Source organism: Theropithecus gelada, chromosome 1, assembly GCF_003255815.1.
Source record: "Theropithecus gelada isolate Dixy chromosome 1, Tgel_1.0, whole genome shotgun sequence".
In the NCBI taxonomy this organism is placed as follows: Eukaryota; Metazoa; Chordata; class Mammalia; order Primates; family Cercopithecidae; genus Theropithecus; species Theropithecus gelada.
The window spans coordinates 9,361,064-9,384,130 of record NC_037668.1 but is presented as its reverse complement, the minus strand read 5'-3'; the positions used below and the strand labels follow the sequence as shown (position 1 = coordinate 9,384,130).

The 23,067-nt window shown below is 42.8% G+C and overlaps 1 protein-coding gene across 5 annotated transcripts in view; it reads left to right on the top strand.

Moving 5' to 3' along the window:
• Positions 1 to 23,067, top strand: part of VTCN1 (V-set domain containing T cell activation inhibitor 1) — a 71,728-nt gene that overhangs the window by 37,014 nt on the left and 11,647 nt on the right. For 2 of the 5 annotated variants that reach the window (XM_025393534.1, XM_025393547.1), the window contains exons 2-3: positions 6,482 to 6,546; positions 20,390 to 20,737. In XM_025393534.1, the coding sequence (XP_025249319.1) occupies positions 6,482 to 6,546; positions 20,390 to 20,737 (413 nt within the window). Of the gene's footprint in view, positions 1 to 3,106; positions 3,175 to 6,481; positions 6,547 to 20,299; positions 20,738 to 23,067 lie in introns of those variants that run through there. The other 3 variants (XM_025393542.1, XM_025393558.1, XM_025393569.1) reach the window with 3 other exon arrangements.

Sequence of the window (23,067 nt, the reverse complement as noted above, 5' to 3'; positions counted from 1 at the left end):
CCTGACATTCCCACCTTCCAGCTATGACAGCTTCATCTGTTACTTAAGCTAAACCTCAGTTTCCCCACATGTAAAAAGGTAATAAGGGTAGTACTTATCTCATGGGGTTGCTGTAGGGTTGAACGAGATACCATATAATGAAGAATTACCACATATGCCTGTTAAGCATCAGCTACTGTTATGCCATTCCATGGACCTCTGATAAATGAAGGGTTGTCCTTAAGAGATAGGTGTCTCCGGCCAGCTGCGGTGGCTCACACCTGTAATCCCAGCACTTTGGGAGGCTGAGGCAGGCGGATCACGTGAGGTCAGGAGTTCAAGACCAGCCTGGCCAACATGGTGAAACCCCATCTCTACTAAAAATAAAAAATTAGCTGGGCGTGGTGGCACGCGCCTGTAATCCCAGCTACTTGGGAAGCTGAGGCAGGAGAATAGCTTGAACCTGGGAGGCGGAGATTGCAGTGAACTGAGATCATGCCACTGCACTCCAGCCTGGGCAACAGAGTGAAACTCCGTCTCGAAAAAAAAAAAAAAAGAGAGAGAGAGGGAGAGATAGTTGTCTCTATTCTGCTTTATTTTTTGGTGTTTGGTACAGTAATACAGACTGTCTGCTGCAGTATATGTTTCTATAGCATCAATGAGCTCATGTATGGTTTAAAAATGGGAATGATGGCAGGACAACATGGAAGTTGTGTTGGTTCACATGCCTTTTTTTTTCCCCAAAGCAAGGAGAGTTGAAATAGCAGAATAGAATGAGAACTTCAGTGGGAAAGGCTTAGCATGGCTTTCAGTTCTATTTTTATTTTATTAAAAAGAATTTTTTTGAATGAACATCTGCACACGGGCTCCCTCACCAGGGAAGTACATCCTACCCTTGCGAGTTCTAGGCTGCACATCTGCCGCACCCACCTTCACAGCAACCACGCCGGCTCACAGCACCCAGCAGCCGGAGTATTTATTTCATTATATCTGTGCATTTTTTATATTCATTTTTATATTTATATATTCCCCTGAAGTAGTTTCCGGCCCTACTGAGCTGCCTGCCTTGTCTGTCCAAGTTATCTCCCAAGGTACTAGTTATTGTTTCTGTTAGTAGAGTAATTACAAAGTCACATAGGTTTCGAGCGGTCTGCCTTTAACCCTATTTTTCCCCATAAGGCCTGTTACTTTTATTGTGTAATTTCACAGAATGTGAGGCTTTTCAGGAATGTGCTTATCATGTTTTAACAAAGGCCCAGTTTCTTTCACATGCCAGAGAAGGCAGCAGCAGCTGAAGCAGGCATGTGAGGGAACCGAACCAGGCCCTCCTCAGGAAGGGGGACAGAATTCCAGGCTGCAAAGCTGCTCCTTCACCTGGAAGGCTCTGGGTTCTGCAGCCTCTGAAAGCACCTTCCCAGCCCACAGCCCAGAGCACTAAAGTGCAATGCTTAGATCCTGACCCCCTGCACCCCCAGTCAGCAGAAATAATACCTTTTCTGTGTGTTTCTGCCTTGGACAGAGAGTGTGTAGCAGCATGGATCAGCTCAATACATTTCTGAATAAAGCCTTTCTCTTCACTTTCTTTGAAATTTGTTCATGGAAATGCACTTTGATTATCTCTGTTTCCCCTGGGTTTAAATTCTTCCTACCTCCCTAGGTCTCGGCTCACTGCAACCTCCACCTCCCGGGCTCAAGCAATTCTCCTGTCCCAGCCTCCCAAGTAGCTGGGATTATAGGTGTGTACCACCATGCCCAGCTACATTTTGTATTTTTAGTAGAGACAGGGTTTCACCATGTTGGTCAGGCTGGTCTCGAACTGCTGACCTCAGGTGATCCGCCCGCCTCGGCTTCCCAAAGTGCTGGGACCACAGGTGTGAGTCACCGCGCCTGGTCTGTTTGTTTCTTTACTAAAGCCCTGATCACATTCTGCCTCAGATTATTACAAAGGTTTGTGTGTATGTCACCTCAGTTTAACTATAAGCTTCTTGAGGGCAGGGACTTTGTTTACATCATCTCTCCATTTCCTTCATATTGACTAGCACTATGTCTTTCACATAGTAAGTACTTAATAAATGTTTACTAAATGAGCAAGCCCTCTAAAAGCATTGATTGTTGTTTGGGCCCTTTTGTAATGAGTGGGTACCAAAAGTACACTGTGAATCCCAATGCAGTGGTTAGAAGACATAGTTTTGCATTAAACATTTCCTGTAGCATAGTTATTGGAAATCATTGAGGGGAAAGCAAAGATCAGAAAGCAATGTAAGAACCCCTACAGTGAAATATTTTTTTCATCTTTCTAAAAAATTAATAAGCAGCAGACAGGAATTAATTTGGCTGCTCTGATAGTTCCTGCTTCTCTTCCCAAGGCTCTGGAAGTTGAACTGTTTCCCAAGGGAATACTAGTTCAGAACAAACCTCAAGGTGATTCCTGCTCCGATAGGGAATTTGGTGACAGATGGCAGGCTTCTGTTTTCACAGTGAGGGAAACGTGGGCCTGGTGTGATGGAGAGGCTAGGAGCTTTGGCTGAAATACACAAATTCCATTGTCCCCCTCTTCTTGGAGAGTGCCCACATATCTTTTTAGTGTCGCTGTTCAGGTCCCCTCCCGTAAAAGTCACAACTTTTAATAATAAACTTACAGCAATAGCTTATATATAAAATGTATTTATAGTAAAAGTGTGTATGAATAGCCCCTTCTGAATAATGCCACATTCATCATCTAATTTGATCCTGAAATGACCTTTTTGTATTAGTTTGCTAGTGCTGTTGTAACAAAGTACCAAAAATCAGGTGGCTGAGAAATGGAAATGTGTTCTCTCACAGCTCTGGAGGCTGCAGGCCGGGATGGACATGTCTGCAGGATTTGTTACTTGTGAGAGTGGCGAGAGAGAATCCGTTGCATGTCTCTCCTAGCTTCTGGAGGTTTGCTGGCAACCTTTGGTGTTCCTTGAGTTGTAGATCTCTGCTTTCATCTTTACATGGTGTTGCATGTGTGTGTGTGTGTGGGTATGTGTGTTCATGTGCGTTCAAATTTCCCCTTTTTATAAAGACACCAGCCATACTGGATTAGGAATTCACCACTACCCTACTCTAGTATGACCTTAACTAATTACATCTGCAGTTGTGTCCGGAATTTATTCCTTCTGGTGGGTTCTTGGTCTTGCTGACTTCAAGAATGAAGCCACTGACCTCGCAGTGAGTGTTACAGCTCTTAAAGGTGGTGTGTCCGGAGTTGTTTGTTCCTCCCAGTGGGTTCGGGGTCTCTCTGACTTCAGAAATGAAGCCATGGACCTTCATGGTGAGTGTTACGGCTCTTAAAGTTGGTACAGACCCAAAGAGGGAGCAGCAGCAAGATTTATTGTGAAGAGCGAAAGAACAAACCTTCCACAGTGTGCACAGGGACCCGGGCAGTTTGCCCCTACTGGCTGGGGTGGCCAGCTTTTAGTCTCCTATTTGGCCCCACCCACATCCTGCTGATTGGTCCATTTTACAGAGTGCTGATTGGTGTGTTTACAATCCTTTAACTAGACACAGAGCGCTGATTGGTGGATTTTTTTTTTTTTTTTTTTTTTTTGAGACGGAGTCTTCACTTTGTCACCAGTGGCACCATCTCGGCTCACTGCAAGCTCCGCCTCCCGGGTTCGCGCCATTCTCCTGCCTCAGCCTCCCGAGTAGCTGGGACTACAGGCGCCCGCCACCGCACCCGGCTAATTTTTTGTATTTTAGTAGAGACGGGGTTTCACCGTGTTAGCCAGGATGGTCTCGATCTCCTGACCTCGTGATCCGCCCGCCTCAGCCTCCCAAAGTGCAGGGATTACAGGCGTGAGCCACCGATTGGTGGATTTTTACAGAGTACTTCTTGGTGCATTTACAATCCTTTAGCTAGACAGAAAAGTTTTCCAAGTCCCCACTTGACCAGGAAGTCCAGCTGGCTTCACCTCTCACAGTGACCCTATTAATAAGTAAAGGCACACTCAGAGGTACTTGGGGTTAGGACTTCAACGTGAATGTTGAGGGGGGGGGGGGGCGGACACACGCAACCTTTATAATAGGTAAAGCAGGAATTACTTTATTTCCCATTTTACAAAAAAAGAAAATGAGCCTCAGAGAGATGAAGTAATTTACCCAAAGTGAATGAAAACCCTTGGTCACACACAAGTCAGCTGCGTGTCTCAGTAGTCAAAGACAGCCGGAGGATGGTGCCTCTTGCTATAACTTTATCTAGCTGTTCTCACTCTCTTGGACCAGTAAGAACTGAGGCTGCACTGAGGTGTGGAAAAAGAGGAGCAGTGGCCAAATGTAGTCTCCCCTTGGAATCAGTTTAGCAGATGCCCTATTATTTAGAGCTTCACTTGCTGCCCTGTGGCTGCACCTCATGAGGGCTTGGCCTGCAGGGTACTCTTGTTTGTGTCTGGTGGGTCCATCCCTGAGCCATAGGAGGCTGGGTACAATAAGCCTATTCAGGGCAGAAAGTGCAATGCCCCGTGCTTCATTTTCCTCTCTATAGCATCGTTCTTTGCCTCCCTGTGCCTTTCTTTTGTCCTGCCTATTGAGTAACATCAGCGTGGGTGTTGGGAGCGTGTGAATTGGCAGCCGTGTGAGAGGGCGGCTGAGGACGTCTGACCGATGATGTATGCGCCAGGACAGGCAGCAACGGGCGAGCTTCCCAGGAACCATTTTGACCTGTGCCTTCTGCTCTGCCTGAGTCACTCTCACGAGCTAAAGCAGGTGACCCCTCAAGGAGTGCATGTTCCCCTTGGCAAAAGAAAGGGACACGCCCCATCCGTGAGCTCCTACCCTTGGTACATTTGGAGGGAGTTGAGTACAGATTTAAGAGACAAATTCTAAATTCTAAACTCTGCTCTGCCACTTGCCAACTGTGACTTTAGGGAAGATGCTTTATCTCCTTGTGTCACTTCCCCATCTATAAAATGGAGACAATAAAATTTGCTCTCCTCCTAAGATTACTAAATGGATAATTGATATAAGTTATAAATGCTGCTTGGAACAACATGTCTGCCATATAATTCTAGCACTTAGTACATGTAAGCAATATTTCCTTATTTATTTATTTAGTTTCCCACCTGTCATTTGTTAATCTGTTCATTAAAAGTTAGTGAGGATCCACCAGTTAGAATGGTGATTATTAAAAAGTCAGGAAACAACAGATGCTGGCAAGGTTGTGGAGAAATAGGAATGCTTTTACACTGTTGGTGGGAGTGTAAATTAGTTCAACCATCGTGAAAAATGGTGTGGCAATTCCTCGAGGATCTAGAACCAGAAGTACCATTTGACCTAGCAATCCCATTACTGGGTATATACCCAAAGGATTATAAATCATTCTACTGTAGAGATACATGCACACGTGTGTTTCTTGCAGCACTATTTACAATAGCAAAGACTTGGAACCAACCCAAATGCCCATCAACGATAGGCTGGATAAAGAAAATGTGGCACATATACACCATGGAATACTATGCAGCCATAAAAACGAATGAGTTCATGTCCTTTGCAGGAACATGGATGAAACTGGAAACCATCATTCTCAGCAAAGTAACACAGGAACGGAAAACCAAACACCACATGTTCTCACTCATAAATGGGAGTTGAACAGTGAGAACACATGGATACAGGGAGGGGAACATCACACACTGAGGCCTGTCGGGGGTTAGGGGGCAGGGGGAGGGAAAGCATTAGGACAAATACCTAATGCATACGGGGCTTAAAACCTAGATGACGGGTTGATAGGTGCAGCGAACCACCATGACACATGTGTACGTATGTAACAAACCTGCACGTTCTACACATGTATCCCAGAACTTAAGATAAAAAATAATTGGTGAAGATCATATCAAAACACAGTGGTTGTGTTTAGATGATGGGATTACAAGTGATTTATTTGTCTCATTTTTGCTTTTTTATGTTTTCTAAACTTTCTGTAGTAAATATGTTTTTGTTTTTGTTTTTTTAATAAGAGAAAACAGACTCCCACTGAGGACGTGTAGAGTGCAGTAAATGAGGCATGAGTGGGTACAAAGTGAAGAAGATGTGGCCATTGTCCTTAATGGAGTTTAAAGTCTATGGAAGGAGACAAGACAGGAAGACAAATGACACAAGAGGGTGGACAGTGATGCTCAGGGCAGGCTGGGAAAGGGACCAGTCCTTCTCAAGTGGCACCTGGCATTGAAGATGTGTTTTCATCATTCTTGCCCCAATAGCCTTCATATATGGTCTTCCCTGATCTGGAAATAGGACAGTAAATGGCACAGTCAGAGGCAAGGGTCACTCTTTTCATTGATCACAGAGCCCCAGGGGGATGGGGATGGAATTGCTGAAATTCCTTTCTAAGATACCCATTTCTAGGAAGAAGCTTATGTGGAAGAAAAAGTTGAGATGCTTTATGTAACTCATCTTATCCACAACAGATTCGTACCCTGGTTGCAAAGCAGCACATCAAGAGGAACGGAGAAGTAATTTTCTGTTTCTCTCTCTCTTCCCGTAGCATAATTAGCATCATCTTTATTCTGGCTGGAGCAATTGCACTCATCATTGGCTTTGGTATTTCAGGTATGTGATTTCTTGCGTTATTGCAATCTATTCACCCCTCACCATTAAACTCCTAATCACTCAGTGTGGTAGCATGGAAAGAGCCCAGAGCTTGGACCCAGAAAACCTCAGACTATAGCATTCATTCTTCTACTTCTTGTGCTCTCTCCACATTAGTCATTTAAGTCCTCGACGTCAGTGTCCTCATTTTTCATTATGTATTTATTTATTTTGAGACAGGATCTGGCTCTCTTGCCCAGGCTGGAGTGCAGTGGCATGATCTCAGCTCACTGCAACCTCCACCTCCTGGGTTCAAGCCATCCTCTCACCTCAGCCTCCCAAGTAGCTAGGACTACAGGCATATGCACCATCACGCCAGGCTAATATTTTTATTTTTAGTAGATATGGGGTTTCGCCATATTGCTCAGGCTGGTCTCAAACTCCTGAGCTCAAGCAATCCACCTGTCTTGGCCTCCCAAAGTGCTGGAATTGCAGGCCTGAGCCACCGTGCCCAGCCTAGTTTCCTCATTTTTGAGTGGGGAGATACTGTCAACATCACCAGTTAGTTGAGATAATCAAACGACATGTTTATCAGTAGTCTATCTATCAGTCAGTGCTGAAGATGTCATTCTGGGATCACAGGTAAAGTGCTGCCTCTGAGCCATTCTGTCAGTGGTTGGCCTGGGTAGATGATTTCTTTGCAACGAAGCTTCAACTGAAGTGTTAAAGAATGTCAAATCTTTGTACACAGGGGTCTTGGGTAAAGAGAAAACTGGTCATGACTACTGTACCATGTAGAAAACAGATACCACTGTAGCACAGATGGCTAGTTTCTTTCTTTTTTTTTTCTCCCCCACTTGAGACGGAGTCTCACTCTTTTGTCCAGGCTGGAGTGCAGTGGCGCGATCTCGGCTCACTGCAAGCTCCACCTCCCCGGCTCACACCATTCTCCTGCCTCAGCCTCCCGAGTTGCTGGGACTACAGGCGTCCGCCACCATGTCCGGCTAATTTTTTGTATTGTTAGTAGAGATGGGGTTTCACTGTGTTCGCCAGGATGGTCTCGATCTCCTGACCTCACGATCCGCCCGTCTCGGCTTCCCAAAGTGCTGGGATTACAGGCCTGAGCCACCGCGCCCGGCCTCAGATGGCTAGTTTCTGAACGTAGCTAACCAATGTCAGTTGCAGAAGAGTCTTCACTTTCCTCTTCTGCCTAGGTCACTCCTCTGAAGCATCTTTTATGGATGCTGCTTTAATTTTGACACTGAGTGAGTTAAGGCTGGCAGCTGTCTTCTCTGAGGCGAATTTTCTGCTCTTTTTTTCATAAACCACCTGATTCAGTCCAACACATTCATTTTAACTCAGTCATGACCAAAGCTCTGTAACTTTAGTTTCTATATTCCAGAGACCTTTCTGCCACACTTCTCCAGTGTAGACATGCTGCCACTCAATTTTGTCACAAAGTCAAAGCTAAGAAAACTTGCTAGAGTTGTTTGCTAGAAAAGACATTAATCCCTTTCCCACTTTCTTCATCATCAATCATGTACATTTTAGGCCAGGTGTGGTGGTTCATGCCTATAATGCCAGCACTATGGGAGGCTAAGGTGGGAGTACTGCTTAAAGCCAGGAGTTCAAGACCAGCCTGGGCAAAAAAAAGAGACCCTGTCTCTACATTAAAAATAAAAAAATAAATAACATGTGTATTTTATCTTTCATTCATTTTTTTCTATTGGGATATTTGTCTTTCTCTTTTTGATTTGTAGGTAATTCCTTGTATATCGTGGATGCAAACTAGTTATAGGCATCGCCAAATCTCTTAAACTCTACACTTTGCTTTTTCACTCTCTTAATGATGTTTTTCAATGAGCAGAAGTTCTTAATTTTAATTTTTGTTGATCCTTTTCTTTATATTTGGAGCTTTTCGTAACCTGCTTAAGAAATCTTTGCCTATTGTGAGGTCATGAAGATGTTCTTCTAGATTATCTTGTAGAGGCCTTATTGTTTTGTCTTTCACATTTATATCTGCAAACCGTTTCGAGTTAATTTTGTATGTAGTACAAGAGAGGGGTCAAGTTTCATTTTTTTCCTTATGGTATCCAGTAAACCCAGCACCGTTTATTGGACACACTGTCCTTCCCCCACTTCCCTCCAGTGCCATCATGTTCGTAAATCACGTATCCAGATGTGTGGGGATCTGTTTCTGAATTCACTAGCCTGTTTCATTCTAATATTGATTTCCTATGTTAATTTATTTCTTTTCCTGTTCATAATCTTGGTTGTTTTTTTTTTTCTCTCTCTCTCTGTTTTTCTCTCTATTCTTCTCTGTCTCTCTCGTTTTCTTTCTTCTGTTCTCTCTTTCTCTCTCATATACTAAAATAGATTTATAAGATATTGTTATCTTTATAGTAGTTTTGAAAGAACCAGCTTTTAGCTTATTTATGTTTTCTCTGATTTGTATTCCTATTTTACTAATTTTGGCTTTTGTCTTTATTAATATTCCTCTTCCTGCTTTATTTGGCCATCTTTCTTTTTCTAATGTCTTAAAGCAGCTCACAAGGAGTATGTACAAAAGGCCAATAAATAGCTTTTAGTAGATACTGCCATTCCGTTTTTCAAAGTTGAGCCAATCTACTCTTCACCAACAATGCATGAGAGATCGAGCTCTCCACGCCCTCACCAATACTGGGTGTTGTAGAATTGTGTGGTTTTAATTTCTGTTTCCTGGTGACAGAGACTGAGTACACTTTCATATGCAAAACATAATGTGGAACTACAGAAGAGCACAAAAGAGTAAGTTCTGCATGATTCCATGCGTATGAAGTTGAAAAACAGGCAAATGATCTCTGCTGGTAAAAGGTAGAATAATAATAATGGTTCTTACCTTTGGGGACAAGTAAGCGGGTAGCAGTGAGGAGGGGCATGAGCGCACTGCTGGGAGGGCAGTAAGGTTCTATTCCTTGGTGTGATGATGGTTACCTGGAATAAAGTTATAATCATTCTTCAAGCTGTACAGTTATGATGTGTGGATTGTTATGTTTGTATACTTCAATACAGACATACAAAAACTTTTGTAAATGTATGTATATAAATATAATATGTATATAATGTCATGAATGTATATATACACTTTATGTTTATATACATATATATTCTTTTTTTTTTTTTTGAGACAGAGTCTTGCTCTGTCGCTCAGGCTGGAGTACAGTTGCACAATCTTGGCTTACTGCAGCCTCTGCCTCCTGGGTTCAAGCAATACTCCTGCCTCAGCCTCCCGAGTAACTGGGATTACAGGCATGCACCACCACGCCTGGCTGATTTTTTTTTTTTTTTTTTTGAGACAGAGTCTTGCTCTGTCACTCAGGCTAGAGTGCAGTGACATAATCTTGACTCACTACACCCTCTGCCTCCCAGCTTCAGGTGATTCTCCTGCCTCAGCCTCCTGAGTAGCTGGGATTACAGGCATGCACCACCATACCTGGCTAATTTTTTGTATTTTTAGTAGAGACAGGATTTTGCCATGTTAGCCAGGCTGGTCTCGAACTCTTGACCTCAAGTGATCTGCCCGCCTCAACCACCCAAAGTGCTAGGATTACAGGCGTGAGCCACTGCTCTCAGATTTACATATATATTCTTTATAAGGAAATAAAATATTGACTGATAAACCAAGTATTTTAGAATAAGTTTTAAAGATAGGAATGCTAAAGTACATTTTGGTACCTTCCTCACTAAGGTTTAACTCTTAATTATAATTTACCCTATTCCTGATCTAATACATCGCCTTCAATTAAAACCCTAGTATTTGTTTGTCACTCTAAATCTTAATGACAAAACTTTCTTGGACCTGAGGCTCACTGACTTGGCATCAGAACTCAGAGAGTTGTTTATCTTTTGGTTGTTAGTGGTGTTGACTACCCTAGCAAGAATTTTCACAATGTCATAACTTCCCTGTGTTAGTCAACAGGTTTGCTACTCATATCTTTTCCTGTTGCATAGCGACAGCCACCTTGAGAACTGAACTCAGTTCCTTGAATGCACAGGGTGCTCCTTAAGTGCTTTTTGAATGGACAGTTGGATGGATGCATGGAGGTGTGAATAGATAGAAGTAATAGTCTACTCAATCCAGTAATGTACCATTAAAAATTTGAAACTCTACTACTGCCAATAAAAAGGTGTTCTGCCTCCTTCCCATTTCACTGGGTGACAGCTGGTTATTTGGATAAAATGGGCAGTTTATTAGTTTAATACTGTTTAGTTCGATTTTTTTGATTGCCTCTATTAAAAGGACTATAACCTTTATCAGAGATCATCATATGAGCACACTTTACATGAATTCAATAAAATGTTAGCTGGTTTAATATATAAGACATTGAAATTAAGAAAAAAGCATTAAGCAGACAATGATGTGTATTAGGCCATTCTTGCACTGCTATAAAGAAATTCCTGAGACTGGGTAATTTATGAAGAAAAGAAGTTTAATTGACTCACGATTCTGCAGGCTTTACAGGAGGCATGGTGCTGGCATCTGCCTGGCTTCTGGTGAAGCCACAGGGAGCTTTCAATCATGATGGACAGCGAAGGGAAACAGGCATGTCATATGTCGAAAGCAGGAGCAAGAGGGAGAAAGAGAGTGGTCACTTTTAAATGACCAGATCTCATGTGAACTCAGAGCCCAAGAGCTCACTTATCACCAAGGGGATAGCCCAAGCCGTTTATGAGGGATCTGCCCCCATGACCCATACACCTCCCACCAGGCCCCACCTCCAACACTGGGGATTACATTTCAACGTGAGATTTGGGTGAAGACAAATATCTAAACTTTATCATGATGATAACATCTTTTGAATCCTTTCTTCATGCACTCTACTGTACTAAATAACTTTGCATACATGATTTGTCTTACCACACACAACAAATAGGAGGTAGATGTTATTACTATGTTCAGATGAGAAATTTCTGGAAGGACACACACAGTCAGCAAGTGAGCATGGCTGTATTTCCAGCCTTGGGAATTTGCTTCCCTAACCTACACTCCTACCCATCACCCCATACCAAGGACAACGTCCACACAGAGTTGTGGTGGAGAAGGGTGTTTTGTGGTTTGCCTTGCAGGCATGATTCCTGAGACTATAGCTTTTGAAAATGTAAAACTTTTCCCCAATACAGAAAGAAATTTTATTTTTTTGTAACTCTCCTGATGCTGTATAGGCCACCTTTGCATAGCCATCCTGCTCCTTACAAATTCTAAATAAAGACCCCATAAAACATAAAATGCATTTGGGGTGGACCATTTGAAAGAGAGGTGGAGGGGTTCCAATCAGCCCCTGGTTAAAGGACAGCTCTTGTGGATAAGCCTTCAAGAAGGAAGGAGACGTGATGGAAAGGCCCCTAACCATACCCAGCCCAGTCCCTGTGCTATCACCCACTCTCTCAGTGACTTTGAACAGCTCTGTATAATGGAGGAATCTCAGAATCAGAGCCATTCCAATCTCAGGGCTCACAGTAACTGTATGTCCTTTGGGATACAACTTAAACGTTTCCTCACTGGTAAAATAGGCAGGGTCATTGTGAGAATTAAAGGAGAGTTCTTATCGAGTACCTGACACCTGTGTGTGATAAACAACTGCCATTGTTATTTATATTGATGCCATCAATGCTTTTAGTAAAAATTTGCTATTATTAACGCATTCCTATAGCACCTCCTAGGAAGTGCACGATTTCCTGGTCACACCAGGAAAGGCCTCCTTTGAAGCCACAGGATGCTGCCTCCTAATAATTGTTAGGAGCAAAACCTGGAACTGTAATATGTGTCCCGCATCGCCCCCACAATCCCCACCCCCCTGCCAGAACTGGGAAGCAGCTGAAAGACCAAAGAATGACTTAGACAAGTCCAGTCTGGTGAGTAATTGAGTTTATTAGGACTTACATACAGGGCACTCCTGGGCGGCACAAGACAGCCCTAGAGATCTGTGCCATCTCCCATGTGTAAGCTGCATTTAAGCTGGTTTTCTGGCTCTTTGCCTGCGGTGTGTTTGCAATGAGACTGTTTTTCTTGGTGTGTTCTCAGATACTGTCTGGGATGTTTAGGTTCTCAGGGACATCTGCTCCTCAGCTGGGCACCAAGGCCTTGGCTCACCGCCCAGCTGTTGGGGTTCAAGCAGCAGACACAAACCCTTAAGTAACCTGGTGAAGGACCCATCACACTATAGTAATGCTCCAGCTTCAGACACTGGATAAACCAACTAGGTGTGTGCTGATGACACCAAAACGGAAACATCGCACAGTTTATTTAGAAAATATTTGATCTGTCCAAAAAAAAAACTCTGAGTCATCTGAGAAAATAAACAGCTATGGGCCTTTCTTACACTTATTTTGTGGTTTTTAGTTGTTTGGATTTTTAAGTGAAGTAGGGATACCTTCTTATTGGGTTGGCACTCTACATGTCTCAATCTGGCCCTGGGTATCAGCAAAATATGGTAGAAAGGACATAGGCTCAGGACCAGACCAGGTTGTGTCTGACCCTGACTCCACTAACAGTTAGATCCAAGGCATTCAGCAAGCCATTTAACCTCACGGAGTCTCTATCCTTATCCATAAATGGGCATAATGGTCATTCTTATTCTCTCATGGCTTAAAATGAGTCACTGTAAGCAAACATTTAGTGAAATGTTGCTTTCCTTACCTCCTGGGGCTCTGATCTGCAATCTTTCCAAATGATTCTAGTTAATAATGGTTATCAATATCAATACTGATTTAAGGTTTAGCATGTGGCAACTCAGGTACTGTATTAAGCACTTTACCTGCATCGTATCATTAAGTCCTTTCAAGAACTCTCTAAGGAAGTATCGCCATTTTACAGATTTTAAAAAATTATGAAATAAAGGGTTGGAAAACTTGACCAAGGTTACATATCCAATAAGTGGCAGAGCTGGGACTTGAACCCAGACAGCCTGTACCTGTGCCATGTTCTCAAACACCATGTTCTGCTGCTTTCCTACATTGTTCCGTATCTGGCCTGGCCCAGTGTCCTTTTAAATTTCTTCTCACAGAACGAACTGTTCTCTCAACCCCACCGTCTTCTTTGGCAAGAGTGGCACTCACAGGTGTGATCCCAAGGTTAATCTTTGCATTTCCACTTTGTAAGCCGTGTGCTGTGGTGCCCATCTGGACAGCTGAGTTTTAGCAGATGCTGATGACCATCTGCTGAAGACATCTAGCATGCTCTCTATGCTATTGGAATGTACAGAACTTGTCTTTCTGAGTCATTTCAAAGGACAGCTCATTTTCCAGGTTTCATCCAGTGCTGTAGGCTGCCCTAGCATCATAGTTTCTGCAAAGAATCCTTGCCTCGTGTTACCCGTACCCCCACTTCAGGATATTCCTGCTCCTACAACGGAGCACTGATTGAATAGTACTCCCTCCTGCCGTGTGAACACAGAGCTGCTCAGGTTTCCTCTTGCCCCCGCTTTAACAGCCCCACTTTCCTCATGCAGACAGGAACTGTGGTAGTAATTAGCCCTCACAAGCTGGATAATTAATTTTCAGTAAGTGGCTCAGTCTTCCAATTTTAAAGGGGTTTGATGAAATCTTAGAGGCTAATGAAATGCTTAAAATCTGTGCCCATTTAATAAATTCTCTATCAATAGGTACCTGCCTCTAACCCATCTCCATGGGGCCCTTTTGTCCTTTGACTCAACAAATCACACAAGAATCTTTGGTGGAGTGAGTCTCTGTCTCCAAAAAACAAAAATAAGAAAGAATCTCTGGTGGTCAATAGGCCTGGAGAGCCATACGAGGTCAGATGGTATAATCCTCCTTGAGCCTATGTTTGTTTGCAAGTCTGAATAGTTTCTTTTCTTGTGAGAAGTAATATTTACATGTGGTTGCTTGCAAATTAAATTTTATCACTTTTAACAATCATTTATTCACTTAACAAACAAGTATTTTATTGACTGCTTTCTGGGTGCAAAGCAATGGCTAGGTCCCTGTGGTTTTTTTAAGTTCTCACTGGCTCTTATTTCTCTTTATTTGACATTGAGGTGGAGGGGATTTAATCAACATTACACTCATTCCATCTGCCACATCATTAATGCAACCTTAAATGACTAGAACCTGCAGCAGGTCCCTGGGGCACTCTACAGCTGCTGCTTTTAATCATTAACTTCTCTGGGAGATAGGTGGCTAGTTTTCCTACCTGTGAGCTCAAGGCCAACATATTAAAATTAATTCAGTAATACAATTACTGAACTAAGATATGTCATTACCATTTCATTCTTTCCATAAACCATGCTAATCATGTATTTTTTTTCTGAGAAGTAATTTTTCAATTCAACTTTAACGGCACTTTATCAACAACCCTCAAATTTACCCTTGCTCTAACATGGTTGTATTTGATTCATGATTTTATTGTGAACCTCTCTGTATTTTTATTGCCTTCCTTTTCACTGGCTCACATTTCCCCAAAACTTAGATGTGGTAATCTCGCCAAACATCCCTTACCCCTACAATAATTTTAGCCTATCTCAAACAATGCTTTGATTTCTACTGATTTCCATTTATTTATTCATTTATTCATAAACTCAACAAACATTATTTTTCTCTGCAGAAACATAGCTGTAGGCACTACAGGACTTACAGATAGGATTAAGACAGTCTCTGCTCTTGAAACACTCACAAACTAGTTCCAGAGATAGACTAGAGACCAGGTAGAGGGAGATAGCTGCTATAATAAAGGCAAAAAAAAAAAAAAAAAAAAAAAGGTTACAAGGAAGTAAAGAGAGAATCTACTAATTTTTCCTTTCGTTAATTAAAAGAAGGTTTCATGGGAGGGCTGCCATCTGAACAGACTTGAATATAAGTAGAATTTGGATAACTGGTGGTAAAGAAGTGTGAGCTGTGAATTAAAAGGTGCAAGATGAACAGGGGTGTGAAGGCGCATAGTGTAATTGTATAACCCATGCTAGCCTGGGATGCCTTGGATATCAGTCTTTAAGTAACAATACTTGAAAAGCAAACTGAATCTTTAAATCAATGTTCAAGAAAATACCAACGCAGGGAATGGAGGTGTGTTGTGTTCTTATTACACCACAAAAACTTCATTTTGTCCCCTTTTATAATTCCTCTCCCAGATCTCCTACAGGAATGGCCATGCATGGCAGCTGCTTCCAAAGTCTCTCTTCTCAGAATCTCAAGCCTCTAAAACATCCTTCCAAAACAGGCTATGTACTTATTTTTGTCTCCTCTTCCTCCTTTTCTAGCTATAATTTTTCTTCCATCAGTAGCCTTCTGTTCTTTCTGCTGCAAATCCATCTAGATTAGCTTCTCCAGTTCTCTCTTCCTCATTCATTACCCTCATTTACTTTGTAGAGGTCTAGGAGTCAATGAGGTAATTCCAACCCCTAATAGGCTGGAAAAGGAGAAGAGCCAAGGATATCCTTATGCCGATAATGTTTACCTCTTACATTAAAAAAAACACACAGGTCTGCTTTGTTTGTGTGTTTTTTATTGAAGGCAGAAAATCAACAAATAATTTGATACAGATAGACAGAATGGACTATGAGAGGATGTAGTTGGAGATAGGGCTGCAAAGATAGCAATAAGAGCTAATATATATGGAGCATTTACTATGTACCAGGCAGTATTTGGCTTTGAAGGTCAGGCTGGAAAATGTGAAATCCATTCCACAGCTCTTAGGAACCATTAAAGATGAGTGATTAGGAAACAGACATGTTCAAATTATATTGTAAGAAGGTCTACCTGTAGGATTAATGCATGTAAAGTGGATTGGATGGAGGCAAAGATGAAAGGTAGAAATATCAATAAAGAAGCTGAGGCCGGGCGCGGTGGCTCAAGCTTGTAATCCCAGCACTTTGGGAGGCCGAGACGGGCGGATCACGAGGTCGGGAGATCGAGACCATCCTGGCTAACACGGTGAAACCCCGTCTCTACTAAAAAATACAAAAAACTAGCCAGGCGAGGTGGCGGGCTCCTGTAGTCCCAGCTACTCCGGAGGCTGAGGCAGGAGAATGGCGTAAACCCGGGAGGCGGAGCTTGCAGTGAGCTGAGATCCGGCCACAGCACTCCAGCCTGGGCGACAGAGCCAGACTCCGTCTCAAAAAAAAAAAAAAGAAGCTGAAAAGTCCAGTTAAGAAGTGCTCAGGACCCATTATGTTGGGCTTTTTTGGCTGTAAGAAAGAGAGATTTGTGCAGGCCACTTTAATATCAGGTTTTGTCTAAAGGATATGCAGAGATTAGGACAAGAACTAGACCTGAACACCCCCAGGATCCAAGACAGCTCTGGGGATAGAAGACTCTTTCCATTTTCCTCTCCCATGGTCTCTCCCCCATACTTCTTTGTGTCTCCTCCACTCTCTTCTTGGGCTCCAAGGCCATCTGCCCTTAGTTTCATATCCAAGTCACAGAAAGAGCCTCTCAAGAAGATTCAGTTAATTAAATCACCCCAGTAGGTGTCCTCAGTCAGCAGCCCCCAGTGTACAATGAACAGCTGATTGATCCTTCCCTGACTGGGTGGGCTGTAGTCTGGCCAAGTGAGGAAGAAGTAGTTGGATACAGCTGGCACATAATTAATATTTCTACTGGTGGTATGTTTGGAGAGGAGAGGGTGGCTTTCATGTTAAACCAAAAGTCAACCGAATTAAACACAGTTCTTCATTATGCTACAGCCAGCACTGTAAACTTGATCAAATCACTTATTTTCTCAATGCCTTAGTTTCTTCATCATTCAAATTGAGATAAAAGTCATAGCACTTTAGAATTCAGCATTCTTCAGAATGACTAGCCACATTTAGCTAACATGAGATTTTACTTCTGTGCCACTTCTGGTTAACTGAGAATAACAATACCTTATATGTGTAATTACAGTTTGCAAATCAAGTTAATATCCATTTGATTTGATCCTCATAAGAAACCTTTAAAGTAGGTGATATAGTTTGGCTCTGTGTCCCCATCCAAATCTCATCTTAAATTATACTCCCATAATTCCCTTGTATTGTAGGAGGGACCTGTTGGGAGATAATTTGAATCATGGGGGCAGTTCCCCCCATAGTGTTCTCTTCGTAGTAAGTAAGTCTCACAAGATCTTACGGTTTTATCAGGGGTTTCCGCTTTTGCATCTTTCTCATTTTCTCTTGCCACTGCCATTTAAGAAGTGCCTTTCACCTCCCATCATGACTCTGAGGACTACCCAGCCATGTGAAACTGTTAGGTTCAATTAAACCTCTTTTTCTTCCAAGTCTCAGGTATTTCTTTATCAGCAGCATGAAAATGGACTAATACAGTAAATTGGTACCACTAGAGTGGGGCACTGCTGAAAAGATACCTGAAAATGTGGAAGCAATTTTGGAACTGGATAACAGGCAGAGGTTGGAAGAGTTTGGAGGGCTCAGAAGAAGACAGGAAAATGTGGGAAAGTTTGGAACCTCCTAGAGACTTGTTGAATGGCTTTGACCAAAAACTTGATAGTGATATGGACAATAAGGTCCAGACTGAAGTGGTCTCAGATGGAGATGAGGAACCTGTTGAGAACTGGAGGAAAGGTGACTCCTGTTATGTTTTAACAAAGAGACTGGCGACATTTTGCCCCTGCCCTCGAGATGTGTGGAACTTTGAACTTGAGAGAGATGATTTGGGGTATCTGGTAGAAGAAATTTCTAAGCAGCAAAGCATTCAAGAGGTAACTTGGGTGCTGTTAAAGGTATTCAGTTGTATAAGGGAAGCAGAGCATAAAAGTTCAGAAAATTGCAGCTTGACAATGTGAAAGAAAAGAAAAACCCATTTTCTGAGGAGAATTTCAAGCTGGCTGCAGAAATTTGCATAAGTAATGAGGCACTGAATATTAATCCCCAAGACAATGGGGAAAATGTGAGAGGTCTTCATGGCTGCCCCTCCCATCACAGGCCTGGAGGCCTAGGAGAAAACAGTTTTGTGGGCCGGGCCCAGGGTCCCCATGCTGTGTGCAGCCTAGGGACTTTGTTCCCTGTGTCCCAGCTGCTCCAGCTGTGCCCAAAAGGGGCTTGGGCATGGCTTCAGAGGGTGCAAACCCCAAGTCTTAGCAGCTTCTATGTGGTGTTGAGCCTGTGAGTGCACAAAAGTCAAGAATTGGGGTTTGTGAACCTCCACCTAGATTTCAGAAGATGTATGGAAATACCTGGATGCCAGGCAGAAGATTGCTGCAGGAGTGGGGCTCTCATGGAGAACTTCTGCTAGGGCAGTGCAGAAGGAAAATATGGGGTTGAAGCCCCAACACAAAGTCTCCACTGGAGTGCCACTTAGTAGAGCTGTGAGAAGAGAGCCACTGTCCTCCAGACCCCAGAATGGTAGATCCACTGACAGCTTGCACCATTCTTCTAGAAAAGCCACAGACACTCAACGCCAGCCTATGAAAGCAGCTGGGAGGGAGACTGCACCCTGCAAAGCCACAGGGGCGGAGCTTCCCAAGATCATGGGAACCCACCTCTTGCATCAGCATGACCTGGATGTGAGACCTGGAGTCAAAGGAGATCACTTTGGAGCTTTAAAATTTTGGACTTGCATAGGCCCTGTAACTACTTTTTTTTGGCCAATTTCTCCCATTTGGAATGACTGTATTTACCCAATGCCTGTACCCCCATTGTATCTAGGAAGTAACTAGCTTGATTTTGATTTTTTTTTTTTTTTTTTGAGACGGAGTTTCGCTCTGTCGCCCAGGCTGGAGTGCAGTGGCCAGATCTCAGCTCACTACAAGCTCCGCCTCCCGGGTTCACGCCATTCTCCTGCCTCAGCCTCCCAAGTAGCTGGGACTACAGGCGCCTGCCACCTTGCCCGGCTAGTTTTTTGTACTTTTTAGTAGAGACGGGGTTTCACCATATTAACCAGGATGGTCTCGATCTCCTGACCTCGTGATCCGCCCGTCTCGGCCTCCCAAAGTGCTGGGATTACAGGCTTGAGCCACCGCGCCCGGCCTTGATTTTGATTTTACAGGCTCATAGGTGAAAGGGACTTGCCTTGTCTCAGATGTGACTTTGGACTGTGGACTTTTGAGTTAATGCTGAAATGAGTTAATACTTTGGGGGACTATTGGGAAGGCATGATTGGTTTTGAAATGTGAGAACATGAGATTTGGAGGGGCCAGGGATGGAATTATGTGGTTTGGCTATGTCCCCACCCAAATCTCATCTTGAATTATACTCTCATAATTCCCATGTGTTGTGGGAGGGACCTAGTGGGAGATAATTTGAATCATGGGGGCAGTTTCCCCATACTGTTCTTGTGGTACTGAGTAAGTCTAATGAGATCTGATGGGTTTATCAGGGGTTTCCTCTTTTGCATCTTTCTCATTTTTCTCTTGCCACCACCTTGTAAGAAGTGCCTTTCACCTCCCACCATGATTCTGAGGCCTCCCCAGCCATGTGGAACTGTAAGTCCAATTAGACCTCTTTTTCTTCCCAGTCTCAGGTATGTCTTTATCAGCAGCGTGAAAATGGACTAATACAGTAGGTAAGACAGATATTGTTACCTCCAATTAATTAAGATCCAAGAAGGTTACATGACTTATTGAAGGTTACATGGCTATTAAGTGACAAAATCAAGACCTGAATTTTCATCTTCAAACCCCAAGTCCAATGTGTTCTCAGGGTTTGGGTTACTTGGTCTTACATAAGCCATTATATATGACAGATCTGCTCTCTATATATATCAAAACGATTGTCTTCCTGCTCTTTCTCTTCTTGTCTTCTTTTTCTTAATGCCTCTCATGTTCTTCTGTATTTTTAATTTATCACAGAAGTCTCTGTCTGGCTTTCAGTAATGAAGGGTTTTGTTGTAGAAGTTCCAAGGCTTCCCTTAGCATTGATCTTTGCTTCCTGAACTGCAGGGAGACACTCCATCACAGTCACTACTGTTGCCTCAGCTGGGAACATTGGGGAGGATGGAATCCTGAGCTGCACTTTTGAACCTGACATCAAACTTTCTGATATCGTGATACAATGGCTGAAGGAAGGTGTTATAGGCTTGGTCCATGAGTTCAAAGAAGGCAAAGATGAGCTGTCGGAGCAGGATGAAATGTTCAGAGGCCGGACAGCAGTGTTTGCTGATCAAGTGATAGTTGGCAATGCCTCTCTGCGGCTGAAAAATGTACAACTTACAGACGCTGGCACCTACAAATGTTATATAATCACTTCTAAAGGCAAGGGGAATGCTAACCTTGAGTATAAAACTGGAGGTGAGTTACTTTTGGAGAGACATTTTTTTAAAGCACCAAAAGTATTTGAGGCTAAATATTACGAGTTGCTGATGAAACATCATGTTATGACCAGTATCAGTCAATGACGCTCCCAATTCTGCTAACAGCTATTTTTGCCATTTTATGGCCAAGACCCACACCAACCCCAAAAGTAGCCAACTATAAGAGAGGCCTTAAAAATCTTTTGTTCTGGGTTCTCGCTGCTTCAGAATTTCCCGGTGTGTTCTCTATTTGACAAAATAAATGTAGTCTCTTTTGTGGTAGCCCCTGGTATAGCTAATAAGAGCAGCCTAGCCTGAGACATTTCCATGCTAAGTAGACCCAAGTCCAGTCCTGAAATCAGTACCTTCAGAGACTCATGACAGTGCGCACATTTTAGAAGTTCAAAGGGAACTAACCAAAATGAAAACAACACTGCCCTCTAAACTTATTAATTCCCCTTCCCCGGCAACAGTGAAATCCACCCTTTGTTGCCAACCCAATTTAACATATATTTTCTGAATTTATATACAAGGGACTCAGGTACTGTGAGGAGTACAAAGACGATGAAACAGATTTCCCTTACCCTTGCAGAGCTCATAGTATAGATCTCACAGAGTTAAGTGTCCAGACAGAGATAATAAAAGTCTGTAAATGATAATAATTAGTAAAGTGTATCAAATGCTTTAAGAGAAATATAAATAGAGTGATTGAGAGGAAGAGAGAGATCCCGTTCAAATGCATAGGAGGGGAGGCACGGGAAAGCCCCCTGGAGAAGCTGGCATTGGAGGGCAGCCTTGAAGGATAGACCGAAACCGGGCCTTTCCAGCCTAAACTAGTATACACAGGCCTTTCTTGCACACCTCATAACATGTATGTGCAATGATTCGAAGCTCAGATCTAGACTCAGACCTGTGTACGTACAGTGACCTGGGCAAAGCAATCTCTCTGAGCCTCAGTTTCTTCATCTTAAAATGGGGTCATGTCAAAGGGATACTGGAGCCAACTGAAAGAGCTTCTAATGGCAAAGCTGTAGCAATTTAAGCAATAAAATAAATAACACAGTATTGAATTATAACTCAAAGGTATAGAATAAATACATATGACTTCATACTTTTTAAATAAATGAGGGATATGAAACAAATTCCCCTTACAGATGAATTCCAAATAATTTATTTAGATCTCTTCCCCTCCGGAAAATGGAGCTTGAAACCTTCCCTACCCCACTCAGGGTATATTGGACTTAGTGAAATCCAGCTTGCAAAGAAATCCAGCAAACACTGCTTTAGTCAGGTGATCCAGGTTAACATCATTGATAAGTCATGTTAACAGCATGTTCCTTCTGATATGATGTCATGAGACGGGCACTTTGCCTCCTGTGCTCTTCCTCTCTCAAACCTGTAACCTCAGTCTAATCAGGAGAAAAACATCAGATGAATTCCAACAGAGGGTCGTCCTACAAAATACCTAACCAGTACTCCTCAAAAACTGTCAAGGTCATGGAAAATACCTAACCAGTACTCCTCAAAATACCTAACCAGTACTACTCAAAACAGTCAAGGTCATGGAATATACAGAAATTGGGAAAACATGACAGACTAGAAGAAAATCAGGCAACATGATGACTAAAGCATGGTGGTATTCTGGATGGAATCCTGGAACAGAAAAAGAACATTAGTGGAAAAACTTGAAATACAAATCAAATCTGGTATTTAATTGATAGTAATGTACCGATGACAGTTTCTCTGTTTTTTCTTTTTTTTTTCCGAGATGGAGTTTCGCTCTTGTGGCCCAGGCTGGAGTGCAATGGCGCAATCTAGGCTCACCACAACCTCTGCCTCCTGGGTTCAAGTGATTCTCCTGCCTCAGCTTCCCAAGTAGCTGGGATTACAGGCATGTGCCTCCACACCTAGCTAATTTTGTATTTTTAGTAGAGACTGGCTTTCTCCATGTTGGTCAACCGGTCTCGAACTCCCAGCCTCAGGTGATCTGCCCACCTCAGCCTCCCAAAGTGCTGGGATTACAGGCATGAGCCACTGCGCCTGGCCGGTTTCTCAGTTTTGACTAATGCACATTGGTTATTTATGATGTTAACATTAGAGGAAACTGGGTGAGGCTTATGCCAGAACTCTATACCTTCTATGTAACTCTTCTGTACACCCGAAATTATTTCAAAATTAAAAGTTGATTTGTTTTTTAATGGGGATAATAGTATTCACAGGAGTGTTGTGAGGAACAAATGAAATAAGGTCTGGAATACAGTACTGGCACAGAGTATACCCTCAATGAATGGTGGTTCCTTGTCATGTAAACTTAGTTTCCCACATCAT